The 14683-nt window shown below is 35.2% G+C and overlaps 1 protein-coding gene across 3 annotated transcripts in view; it reads right to left on the reverse strand.

Moving 5' to 3' along the window:
• Positions 1–11241, reverse strand: part of PEX5L (peroxisomal biogenesis factor 5 like) — a 217697-nt gene extending 206456 nt beyond the window's left edge. For all 3 annotated transcript variants that reach the window (XM_075202178.1, XM_075202177.1, XM_075202176.1), the window contains exon 1: positions 10813–11241. In XM_075202178.1, the coding sequence (XP_075058279.1) occupies positions 10813–10833 (21 nt within the window). In that variant the 5' untranslated portion in view covers positions 10834–11241. The remainder of the gene's footprint in view (positions 1–10812) is intronic.
• Positions 11242–14683: the final 3442 nt, after the last annotated feature.

The raw sequence follows: 14683 nt of genomic DNA on the forward strand, positions 1-14683 counted from the left end.
ATGTATTATATATATATTATATAATATATAATGTACATTCATGTATGCTGGTATTTAACTTATGTTAGGATAAAAATCAGATAGTAACATAATATTTTATGAATATATGTGTCTTGGATAAATGTTTTCTACCCTTGTGTTTAGCTTCTCTGCTTCACAAAAATGAGCTGGAAACATGGACATTGTTTCATACAGAGGTATTTTCCACGCAAGTACAGTGCTACCCTTTTATACCAAAAACTTAAAACATAGACTAAAACTAATATAAAGAGTATGAAAGATGTCATTAATGAGGTTGTATACTTTTGGACAATCGCTATTTAATCAATCCTGACCGCCCATCATACCTGTATAATACAGGCTTTATTGGAGAATTGACTTTTTATGCTCATTTTCTTTGCAATGATGCACCATGGAAGTTATCCATATACACTGGGGAAACTAGGAAGGACATAACTACCATAGGTACAGAGGAGCAGCTTCTATGAGGCCCACGGTTGTCAGGATCTCCTTTTTAAAGCCTCCGTACTATGTGAGTTTTTCAAGATCGGTCAATTCATGGGCGGCTTTACCCAATTTTTGTTATGGGGCCCACAAATGTTTATATTCAAGCTTGTTCTGTTAATGTGATCTTTGTTATCAAATTGCACGTCAAATGCACAGATGATATTTAATATATTTCTCCTATTTTCTTACAGTCAGCCCTATTCAGCATATAAGAACCAGGCTGAGAAGTCACCAGGGTAGCTCAGCAAAACATACTAGATTCAAAGTTTGGAGTTATTATTAGCATTTATTTATATAGTGCCAACATATTATGCCGTGCTTTACAACTGGTATGGATCCCATTTAACATGTCAGACACCTCAAGAGGTGAATGCTTGATGGGACTGTTATGTCATTGTGTCCCTTACGATTCAAGGCAGAGATCATGCTCATTTAAAATAATATTACACACACTCATCTGTCAGGGAAAACTGGATAAAACTCACTCTCACCACAGTCAATATATGTTACTATTTTCTTTAGTAAATAAATAAAAACGTTATGCTTACTTCCTAGGCACAAATGGTATTTTTCAATGTCAGTGTCAGTATATTTCAAGGTCATTGTCATAGGAGATGCAAAGGGCAAGGGAATTATACTAATACCTGCAAAAACCACTGAACCCAGTGTAATATTTGTAAAGACTGTTATTCTGTATTTTTCCATTGATATCACTAAAAATGTATACATTAGAAAATCTGTCTTTCTGTATATATATATATATATATATATATATATATATATATATATGTCTTCTTCATGTCTGAAAAATGTAGACATTCCAATTTTGTCTGAATTTCTCTCTCGCTTTCTGTCTCTCTTTTTCTGTCTCTCTTTCCCTCTCTCTCTCACTCTCTTTCTCTCTCTCTTTCCCCATAGATACCACTGTAAACTGAGAGAGAGAGAGAGAGAATGAAAGAGAGAGAGAGAGAGAATGAGAGAGAGAGAGAGAGAGAGAGAGAGAGTACAGAGATCAGGAGCAATTCCTATGAACCTTCTCTGTTTATTTTAGCGTTTAGTGATTTCAATACATTATTAGAAATGTCAGGACCAAATGGATAACAGTAAATAAACAGACAATAAATATGGGAAGAGGACAGAAATAGTTAGATGAGCTTAAGCTAGCCAAACTGTGGTTAAACTGAACTAGAGCTGTTCTGTCAGGACAGAGGATAGAACATTTCTGTCTTTCACTAGGGCTTGTTATTGCGATGGAATATGGACCCACACACAGGTCAATAGCAGTTGTCTTACAGTTGAAATTTATAACATGATTAATAATGATCCAATTCATTTTGATCACATTATTATCAGGCATTGTGACCACTTGTCAAATAATGCCTTCAATATCACAGCATTTTTGGGCAGCTTTAAAGCGAAGTACGTAGGATGAAGTTTGACTCTCTAATCAGTACACCACTTACCAGTCATTGTTAAGGGGTTTGACAGCTGAAGTGGGACCTGGAATTTAGTAATCATTAAGTAAGCTGTAATTTCGGAACATGTTTGTACTAGCTTGAACACTTTTACATTCTCAATTTCTATGGCTAATGTTCAAAAAATAAATGCACTCCTTTGCCAAGGCTGAGTTTAGGTCTATGAGACTTGAACCAGAAAAGTTTAAAATGTAGATGGTGTAACACCTTCAATTCTACATTTCCCTTGTGCAACTATTTAATTCTATTTTCTGAGCATACCTAGTATGAACCGGAAATACACACATATTCTAACAAAACAAGAAAGCAACAGAGCCCCCTGTCTACATGAACATACATTCTAGTCATCCCGGCACATACCTACTCACTGTGCAGGCAGGTAATTGGGTTTGTGGGAGAACTGCCTGCTGTGTCGGCTTTTACGGAAGGTGTCATCCTATTTCTTGAGTCTCCTGGACATTATGTCATACAGAGTAGACATCAATGAAATGGGTCAAACAAGTTTGTGAAACTTGTGACATTTACGGGTTCGTAGGAAGAAATTTGGAGTTAATGTTTGTATGTTTTCATGCATTGAATTTATGTGTGTCGACTGAATGTCAACAGTGACATGTGAATAGGTGACAACCTACCTCTAACATGTAATATAACCAACAGACCAATTTCTTGATAACTTTAACATACAGTTTGGAGACAGGTCATCACTGTTCACTTTTAAACTGGGTAGAATCCAAGCAACAAGTACTTCCTCTCGGGTCTGTATAGTACTCGCAGACTTTATTTGGTAATGCAATAGAACAGCAAGGTATTACAGAAAGAGTTATTCCTATCAATTACACTGTATGGTTCTGCAATGCCTCTCCAGATTTGGACCAGAATTTTTCTCAGGAAGGGGAAAAGCCCATTTTATATAATACATTACATAGGCAAACCAAGGGGGGTTTACTAGTGCATGGAAACCCCCTCCAAGCCTGGGGCACTGTATAATTGAGGTGGCTGGACCCTGCCACCACTTCACACATGAAAAGGGAGAGCTTGAAAAGGGAGAGCTGCGTGCACCTAACAGTAGTGCATGCAGCATTGCCCATGTATATTATGGGAATAGGAAGAGTTGGAGAGCAGCCAAGCACTGTCTAAAATTAAAGGCACGCCCCCATGCATGCTGGTCAGGCCCCTTGGCGGCATGGTGGGGAAACCCCCCTCTACAAATCCTTTGTTTGCCCCTGCATTATATGTATATTATAAGAGCATATTTGTTTCAAAATACCTTATAAGATACTGTTAAAATGGTAGGGAAAATGTTAGCTATGCAATAAATGTAGGACAGATGGAGCACACTTGTTATTGGCAAACGGCGACTTTCAGTGCCTGTTGCATGGCATATCTACTGTGTTGTTCACGCTCTTCCCCACCATGTTACTGCTGAAATAGGTGATCAGCCCGATTGTGCCTTTTAGTTCAAAGACACTCAATGAGCACATAGATTATTGTCCTAGAATAAAATCCATTTGCAGCCAAACACAAGATTTGGGCAAGTACATCCTGAACAACAGTAATGCCTTCCTCTGAATAGGATCTATTGAATTTGTTCCCTAGAAAATAGGTTTGCAGAAAAAAATTCAATTTCTGAGTATCTAAGAAATTCTTAAACCGATTGTAAAGAATAAGGATTCCTTGATACAATATGAAGTTATAAAGAATAACTTATAATATTTCTCAATTGAGTAGGTGTTTTATGGTTTTATTCTGTATATTGCAATACAGTGAGCAATAATTTTCTTTAATGTAAACACTTTTGTAACTTATTTTATTATTTCTATTTGTTATTATGTTGCATGTATAGCTTAGAAAAAATGTTTTTGCATATATAAATACTATATACTGTACACTAAGACACATAAACATATAAAAAAATCAAGTGTTGGTATTAGTTTATGTATTAATAAATATGTCAAAAATGCAATAAAACTTTTATACGCTTAATAAAATTTTAAGAGCCCATTGGTAATTAAAACTTTAAAACACCTATACCTGTTTAATAAGTGACTGTAAGTTACATTTATATCAAAAATTTTCGGGTTGGTCATTAGAGATAATTGAATCTGCAATGGCTTAGATTGTCCTAACTAGTTGGCCTGTCAATTTGCAAATATGGAACTTGGGAGAATATTCAGCAGAAACAATGGAGCCCAAAGCAAGCTTACAAACTTCATACAAACATATGGCAACGGGGGTGCTTGGTGCACAACTGAGAGAGAGATGGAGAAAGTGTTAGAAATTAATTGATGAAGTGCAGCCGTAAATAGTTATCATTCAAAGCGCTCGCGTCTCACCACCTAAAGACAGCACCTTTCTGAGTAAACATATTTAAAGGTAAACAAAGTCTGTCATCTTGATATTCTTGAAAGTCAGTTGGATATTATCTGTGTTTATAAAAGTACATATAATGGGCCACTGATTTAAATAATCTGATTAAAGAGTAAACATATTGCAGTTAGTGACCTAAAGACACCTGCTAAAAAAAAACCTTTGTCAAAAAAGAGGTGTTACATATACATTTATGTCCTCATTCATCTTCAGACGTAAGCCCCTTTGGGTGCCGTATGAAATTGTTCTGTGCATACTCAGAAATGGACTTTACGCCAATGAACCCAATTGCATGCATTTGATATCCGAACACAAATGGCCCTTACTACTGCCTAAGACATGATGGGCGGAATGGGGGAGGGAAGTGGCAGGTGAACATAGTCAATGTACTGTAAGGGCGCGCTGAGCGCGTGCGAATGCAGATGCAGACAGTTCAAGTTCTTGTTCTTTTTGTTAGTTGTATCATTCGCACCAGCTACAGTATGTGCACAGAACATGTGTATGGGAGCAAGAGGAACTATAAAAATGGATTGTATGTACAGTAGGCATTAATGTTCTGATTCATATATTTAATATTAAAAAAATGTTTTTTGCATGAATAAAGTATTATGAGTTGGTCATTTTTTTTCTACATTTTTCTTTTTGCATGCGTTCTGATGGGACTTGATGCTGCATATATGCATGTACATATCCTGCAGTCTGTTCTGTCTGTTAATATACAACAAGTACTGTTTAGCATAATGAGACTACACAAATTTAAATGGAAATGTATCTTGAGATCCACTTGGATTTGAATACAGGCACACGTACGCTCAAATTCCGTGTGCGTTTCGAAAAACAAAACTTTCATACAGGTTGCATTCGAAGATGAATCAGGCACTTAATCTGTATTAATCTTATAAACAAAAAAACAAAGTATGGTATAAGTATATGAACAGAATTCACTCCAGTTCCCTGATTGTTAATAAGAGAATTTTTTATCTATATGTATGATATATAAAAATTAACCATTGAGATTCCCATCATTGGGCAATAAGTCTTTATTATAACATATAGGCGAAATATTAAAAATCAAACAGTGTTAAAAAGTAGGAAATAAGAAAAAAGTGAGTTAAACTTATAAAGACCTTTAAACGTATCAGCCGATAGGGATATATTGTAGGATATATATAGAGGCAAAGAACTATTAGCCGATAGCGGCTGTATTTCCACGGTTCTCGGCAATGATATGTGATATTATTTGAGCTAAACTTTAACAACAAGAGGGTAATTTATTCTTAAAAGCATAAGGGACATGTAGGTTTATTGATCAACATTAATCGCAATATTAGACCTATATAGATCTACGCTACCATTTGGGCTACATGGATGTGATTCTATAAGATCCTCCATTAAACATATCAGTCCAATAATTAAATTTGGACTATCACATGTATCATTAGGTATGAACAATTATATTGTGCATACAGCTTTGCCTCTCTATATTAATATGTTCATATCGCTACCTAAATGATACCATAGTCTGGATTTCACTCACAGAGTGATCGTAGGGAGATTTTGTTACTAATCTAAAGACACTTAGATCAGTGTATTAATTATCCATAGCATGTTGACCTTCACATGGACACCATTATGCTATAGCCTAGGGGTTACATTAAAGGCAATTATAGGGGGATTCTCCCATCCTTTCAGTAACCTTTAAACTAGCCTATGAATTATTTATGGCATATGGTATAATATCAGTGTGGAAGACATATACATGGCTCATTATTATCAATAAAGGATTGGTTTTCAACATGAAATGATCTATCAGATGCGTCACACATTACCTACATGTCCCCTCTCCTAAATACTTTGGTTATATGCCCCTTGTGGTGGTAATTTCAGGCTCTTATCAAACACCAAGTAACTAATTGGGATTGCAAATTTTTGTGAGATATATATATTCAGATTATATATTTGACATATTAGATTATATTGAATGATAATACTCAATAATCTGATGCCTCACTCCCTTTTACAATATATCCCTATCAGCTGATACGTTTAAAGGTCTGATTATAAGTTAAACTCACTTTTTTCTTATTTCTTAGTTTTTAACACATTTTGTTTTTAATATTTCGCCTATATGTGATCCCTATAATAATGGCTTATTGCCAAATGATAGGAATCTCAATAGTTAATTTTTAGATATCATACATATAGATAAAAATTCTCTTATTGACAATCAGAGAACTGGAGTGCCTTCTTTTCATATACTTAGACAGTACTTCGGTTTTTTGCTTATATGTTGGGGTTCTATATTGGAAGAGCGCCCCCTCAAGGTTTTATTCAGCATATGACTGAACGTATGTTATAATGACGATAGTTCTATTCGTAGTGCGATAACTACTTTCCTTTTTTGTACCAATGTATCTTTATTAAACTTCCAAATCTAAAACTTGACTGGGAATTTTACATACAGGTATTTAAAAATTAACATTTTATTTTTTTTATATATAATGTTTGGTAAAAAAGTATGAGAAAAAAATATATGCATCGATGTTTAGATAAAGAAAAGATTCCTAGCAAATAAAAATATGGTAAATTTTGCCAAGTGCTGACTGCCTAATATCAAATTAATTTTGAATTGAAGGGTTTTCAAGAATAAATCTATCCATATTTTTACAAATTTCCTTAAGTCAAAGTGAATTTATAGTTAAGAAAACATCTACACAGTATGGTTACAGTTATGTATTACCCTTGACCAATGTATAACTGTACTATGCACTGTTAAAACTAAAGTCTATCTCTAGTAGCTCTGTTCAACAGATCTGTTACTGTAACTACTGTACTACACTATATTGAATAGTGAATGATTTAAAGCAATTGCTTTTAATTCTATAATGTTATCTAGCCAGATTTGACAAACAAGAACCTCACATATTTAACTATTCCAAATGGGTTAAATGCACATGTAGTATCACATGTAGCAGTACTATGTTGCACCTGGAGTATATGTACTGTAACAATGCAGAGAGATCAATTGTAGACACATTAAGAAGATGCACAGACCCTCAATGTTGTGTTCCTGATCAATGACTGAACATTACATTACTGTATTACAAAAAATAAAAAACACAAAACATGCCTTATTTTAGTAGCTCAGACTAAGGCTAAATACACTGACAAATAAAGTTGCACATATTCAAAGCACCCTTGACAATTAGGAGACTTGTGGACCCATATGATATAACTGATTGATCTAGAAGCCTACTGTAAAATATAAGGATATTACAAATCACTGAGTTTACGAAACTCTAGTGAACTTGTACTATACATATATTTTCCAATAGGGGTTACCTTATTATTTATAATTCAGAACTTTTGATCTGAATAAAACAAATTACTTGTATGAGATGATACTTACTTCTCAGTGTTTTCACCTTCACTGACATACATTCCATCACTCAACACTTTCACAATGAGTCATGTGACACAAACTACATCACTGTCACAGACATATATCTTATCACTGCACCACGTGGCATGTTTCAGTAATTTTAACGACTGTAGCCACTGTGAATAAAATACCGGGAGAAATGAGTAGGATTTTGGCAGGTTACTATGCAAGCATGCAGTGTTTGCCAGCCATGATTGGATCATCACATTGGAGGGTTGGGACACTGTGAGAGGAAGGAACAAGCACTGTTTCTTCTAACCCTATGACTAGGAAACATTTATGTTTAAAATTGTACTTGCTAGGCAAAATCCTGCAGAATATGAATGCAGCCCTTCAGGGTGGAGTCCTCATTAGATTGACATTTTAACTCTTTCCTGCCCAGATTGCTCAGATTAGAAAGAACATTAGCGGTAAGTACATTATTATCTTACGTACCTGGTTCCCACTCTCTAAACAATAAAAATCCCTTTTGGCTGGAGATACTCTTTAAGACATAAATACTATATGATACTTGGGCTTGTCATCTATGGAGTGTGTGTTGCAGTGTAGCTCATTATCCTCTATTGATTACAGGATGAACCCCTGCTCTTTCCAGAAATCAGAGACACAGTCAGCTGAAACTGTATCCCACTCGTCTAAAGTCACCAGCAGATCACTTTGGGTCACACAATAAAACATTATAAAGGCAAGCAATATTCACATGGTTCTACTTAAAAAAGGATTCAACTTAAATGTTAACTTCTCAATGACCTACAATAAAACTGCACATACTGTAGCTCCAATGTTTATTCAAATTCTAACAGATGCACCTACAAATGTCTAGCACAACAGGAATACGAAATATATGTTATACATTGTTGATTACTGGGCTGCTAACTCTCCTTCTGTTAACAATCTTTAAGTACCAATGATATCACTTTGAAGTCAAGGTCCAGTACCTAACAAGCCATGATCTATGTGCATTTAAAGCTACTATATGGAATTTGAAAATTACATGTACTATGTGTTTTTCATTTGAATAACATCTGCTATGGGACATATGACAGTACGTCCACAATATACAGTATACATTTAAATGTACGAATATTTTGATCATATCAAAACATAAATAAAAATGGAATAAAAATCGATCAATTCATATTTCTATGATGCTCTACAGTTCTGTATGTATTCCTTATTTTCTTGTTTTACTATCAATTAAAATGGTATAATAATTATATTCTACATGTACAATAGTATACCACATCGACATCTTTGTGATATAAAGCTATTCACTGAAAGAATCCATCATATATTATTTGCTTTATTTAATTATGACCTTTAAAACACAATGTTTTTCAGAGCAGTGTAGGTGTAACTATTCACGCAACTGATATTTTAGACAAAATTTATTAGCTTACATGTCAGCATATAACTGAATTATAGTTAATCATAAAATCCTGTTGAAAATCACATTATGAGGAATCTGTTTTGCAAACTAAAGTGCTGCATATATTTACATTAACATGTGTTTGAATAGTATAATATTGAAGAAGTCCATAATCAATAAGGACCAAACTTTCATTCAAACTTCACAAAAAAAATCTGGTGGTACAAGTGTTAGGAATGGGGCTTTTGGTTAACTGTGTAGCGCTGTATAACATTTTAGATTACGCATCCTGTTCCCTTAACTATAACACTTCAAGGACCCAAACCTAACTTCTACAGTTCTCCTACAAAGTTTTCTTTAAGATAAGTAGCACATTACAGTAGAAAAAGCCACTGACTAACAAAGGAAATTGCTAAATATTACATGCATGTTATACAAGGAAAGGGAATGCTCTGAAGAGTTAGCAATAAGTTGTGTTAAATAAGTACAGGTCTGACTTTGAACATACCAACATAATTTATATATATATATATATATATATATATATATATATATATATATATATATGTACACATATATACACACAGTGGTCTAAGTGGAATTTTAGGTATGGAAAATGTAATAGGAAAGTAAGTGTTTCAAATCTTAAAGTTTTACAAAGAAAGCGGTAAGAGAAGTGGCGGTATGGCAGCCCACTTTGACCACTGTGCGTGCGTGTGTGTATGTATGTATGTATATATATATATATATATATATATATATATATATACAAAACAGGTTCACATTGAAGCGTGGTGTCAGGAATATGCACAAAATTACATATTTACCAACAGCAAGAATAATAATGTGCTGAAAGCTTACACACACCACATTTGTATGAACTAACCAGCTCCATTTAAGCTTCATATATTTTGTTGCTATTTTAAGCTTCTAGCTACACATTGATTAGAGCATTGCTATCACTGCTGCTATCATTTTGAAGATGCTAAAAGTAAATGCTGCGGGTTCCCCTGGCATGTTTATTGTCTGGTGTATGAACCTCCCTTGTGGGGCTTGGATTCCCAAGCAGTATAGGGATGATGTGAGTCAAGGTTACAGGGACCAGGAAGTTACTTTTCTAGTGCTTGGCATTTTAAAATAGCAACACTCATTTCCAAAAGAAAAAAAAAATCAATATCCTACTTAAATGTTTAATGGGGCTCTTAACCACTTTTTAAATAATGTATAGTGCAGACGAAATTATACAATAGTCACATTAATCAGAAGCAAATAATGCAAACATCAAATAGCACATCCCCACTGTGACTGGTAACATTTCTACAACCACACAATGCTGTTTCTTAGCTTGACTATCTGTTCAGTTTAATTAAGTTGCAGTTTAAATATATACAGTTTGCCCTTCAGCTGACATACACCCAGTAATACATTTTGTGGGCAATCAAAATGCAGAATGCAAATACTGTGCAGACATTCACAAGAAAAAATAAACAGGCCCATTAAGACCCCATATAACTTTTATTTTGTAGAAGTTTCAGTGATAGCTCGTTAATGTAACACTGGTTTACAAGCTTTTTCACTTGTTGCATTTTAGTGCGTATAGAGTGGTAATTCTCTCCTGTACTAGACACAAAATAAGCATGATCTAATCTTACCTGGATATGTCCCTGGTACATTGTGCTGCAGGGTCCCCTGGAGAATGACCGCTGTGTTGGAGTATACCAAGCCTATGATTATAGTAACAGACTGGATTCTGGTGCGTTGCTTAGATATTAGTCAGCTATCATAGCTGTTCCTTGCAGAGTAATGCAGGGAACTGTCCGTGGCTTTGTGGTGCTGAAACAGGCAGCACTGCGTTGGGTAGAGGCTGATACAGCTGTGATCTCTGGTGATAACTCTGAGTGTCTGGAAAGAAACTCTCCTTTTTATGTAACTCTTTCTGGCGTTCTGTTTGCCTTGTTCATATCTTTCAGTTGCATGGACCCTCCCCTGGGCTCTCAGCGGCACCTCCTCTTCTTACTCTGTGCTTACTGCAGGACTACTGACAGCTGGCAGCGTGACATGGAAATACTACACAGGACTCACCAAAAGGATCACTGTGCTAGTCTCTCCCCACACACCTCCCCTCTCTCCATCATGACATCAACAGGACCTCCCCTCACACATCCCGCCCTCTGGCACAGCCACTAAAGGTTCTGCTAAAACAGAAAACTCCTTTGTCACCTTCCTATAGCCACCTTTCCTTTCTTCATCTCATAACCTTCTTCACATTCATGGGCTGCTTCAGCCCTCAGAATAATTTGGGAGAAACTCCTTAGTTAGAATGACTTCACAAATAAATACAATTTCTGTACACACTAATAACAGATACTGCAAATGTTTTCTCATAAAATGGAAAATTGTTCCCATGACAGACTGTCAGTAAACATTATAGACTGTCAGTAAACAGAAATTACACAAGGCATAAAAGTGTCTTGGAGCACTTTCCTCTGTATGGGCTGACTTCTTTCTGCTGACGTACATTGTAATCTTTATACTGGTCCAGTCTATAATGCACGAATGAATTGGGACCAAGCGACTCTCCGGATGTGATTGCTTACTGGCAATTGTAAGCATTATTAGAGGCAGAACTGAACAGTCTGGTTTCCCCAGCACTGTGCTTTGTCAGATGACTTAATCATAACATCGTATCTGGATAAATCAGGCTATCATTTTAATCTGCTGCCAGTAAATCCATATTTAAAGTTTCAAACCCGAGGTAACAACAATACAAAACCAGACTGTATGCTTCAAGTAGTTTCATTACCAGACACACAGTGAAATGATTTGTATGTTAAAAATTGATTTACCTGTTGTAAACATAGATGAAAATTAAGAATGAAGAATCATTTGTAATGTACACTTTGTAAAATAGCCAAGGGTGTAAATATTTCAACATTAACTCCTGCTCACTTTCAAGGCTAATGTCAGTTTTAAGTTCTTATCAATTGAATAGTTTGGTATAGTTTTGGAACTGGGATATACTATTTTATTTTATTTTATTTTATTGTATTGTATTGATCCTGGGCTTGGATGTGATGAGTCCAGACTTTTATTACAAATAATGATGATACAGGTACTGCCTTTTTTCATTTGGAGTTTAAGCAGCACTTCATTTAGAGTGCCTGAGATTACAGTGGGGGGGTTTAATAACCTGGAGAAGGGCAAAGGTGCAGAATATTATTTTATGTGCAATTACATCTATTTATCCACTACCTGCATACATTGTCATAACATGTCCACATTCTGTTTTTGATGATTGTCTGCATTGAGACGTTATGTGACATTGTGCACATTTTTGGCGAATGACAGCACAAGTAATTTTTTTTGTCCTACAATAGCGTTTGTTGAAACCTCAGTTGAATAAGCCATGACAGTAAGCAAACTTTGAAGTTACCTTTTTTCCCCCAAGTGCCACAAGTTTAAAGGAAAACAAACACTTTTATATATATCTTTTTTGCACTAGCTAAACACAATAGAACATATAGGTTATATCTTGTAATTAGAACTGCCCATCTAGCTAACACAGTCATTTAGATAACCTCTGTAGTAAGGTGCATCTAACAAGTACCTTATCTTATTAAGGCTAAGATTAAGGTAAATGTTAAATACATTTTACATTGACTAATGACATCACAAAACTGGAAGTAAAAGTGTTGAATTGCAACTTATCCCCTTTTTCTTTTTATTAGTGTGAAATTTTTCCCCATTAATTGCTATGTTTTGTGTTGTTGCATATTTATATATTTTTTCCTCGGTAATGGTTGGCTATTGTTCCAGTATCTCTTACCAATAGTATTGTGTTCTCTGAATAACTAATATTTCTTATTAAATGATATAAAACATTTTGCATGCTTTTGTCTAGCCCAGGGTATTGTATATGCTAGACATAAAAGGTCATTGCTGAAGTGCAAAAATGTGATTCCAGCAGTGTTAGTGCTATGTGCACCTGTGTTTGTTTTAGGTTCTGCACATGAACATGGCAGCCTCTGTGGAAGTGCACACTATTTATCATCTGATTGGATGAGCCGAGCACATTGAGGCATTCCTTGATTATTGAAATAAAATTCACAGGGTGGAAAAGAGGTATCTCCTGATTTGAAGAGGGCCAAAAAACATTTTTCTTCCTGCAAAAGGATGTGGGCTTTTTTCAGTCTTTGGAGATGGTGGACGCCAGGTGTCAGCATATATTAGGTACATATTGTTCTAATTAATTAGCTATTGATTGTTCTTCTATCATACTAATTGTTTTAAGCACATATGTTATAAGTAAGTGGCACTTAGTTTTAATTAGTATCAATTAAATGGAATTCTGTAAGGGAAGTTTGTGAGTCAGCGCTTATTATGCAACTATCAGCCTGAAGAAGAAGTTGTTACTTCGAAACACATCACAGGATGCTTATTTTGTATCGGTTTAATCTACTCTATGTTCCGCTTGGGAATACCATAAGTTCCCACAGTAATATTAGTCTGCATCAATGTATGTGCCTAAGCTTTATATTTTTAATTACAATAAATATGTTTTCTCTCATGATCTATTGCTGGCTTGACATGTATACCCAGGAAGGATTCTAATATATCTACAAGGATTACCTATAGAATAAACTCTAAGTGCATTTAGTAAATAATTTTACCTTTTATAATATCAACGATTTTGTTCTACTGAGGATCTGGTTGATACTTCTTTAGTCCCACCACTTTTGGCATATACAGTGCAACAATCTGTATGGCATTGGTAGGAGCACCTTTTTCTGGGAAGTTACAAAGGGAATCAAGTTTCTGCCAAGGGCAATTAGACTAATTTGACTAATACATTACAACTCATGAGTAGCTCTGACTTAACCACCTTCTCGATGGGACTAGACTTGTGATACCTCATACGGCAGAGAACAGTTAAGTTTCATACCAGTAAAGTCTTTTGCTTTTCTCAGCTCTATGCATTATTGCAATAAACAATCTTCAACTGCATTTTGGGAGTGCTGGCTCTATTTTCTGCTGTCTAGATTGGATGGCCCTAACAGTAGGTCTGAACCTAGCATCAAGTGATGTGTCTCTCTATTGGTTGAGTGCTGAGCATGGACAAGAAATTTCCAAGATACCATAATATCCAAGAAATGTCTCTGAACAGTGAAAAAGTAAAGTGCCAAACACAGAGGGGCTCATTTAGAAGATCCAACCCGATACGTGTCTACATTTTTCTCCTTGAATTAAAAAATCTAGTAAAACCATGATTTTTGACCAGTGTGAAAGGATCCTTATGATTTATCCTTAACATTGAGTTAATATTAAAGTACAGTCTTGTCTAACATAGAATTTTAGCTATGATGTTCAGTGGCAAGGCTTTCTCTTCCATCCCAATTCACTCATACATCACTCTGGATATTGTCATAGGAAACATAATGTTTGACGAGCTTGGTGGCAAAACAATGTCTTCATTCTAATTTTAATTATGCAGAAAAGTCAACTTTCCATCTGAAATTGGTTTTA

This window comes from Mixophyes fleayi, chromosome 3 (genome assembly GCF_038048845.1).
Source record: "Mixophyes fleayi isolate aMixFle1 chromosome 3, aMixFle1.hap1, whole genome shotgun sequence".
In the NCBI taxonomy this organism is placed as follows: Eukaryota; Metazoa; Chordata; class Amphibia; order Anura; family Limnodynastidae; genus Mixophyes; species Mixophyes fleayi.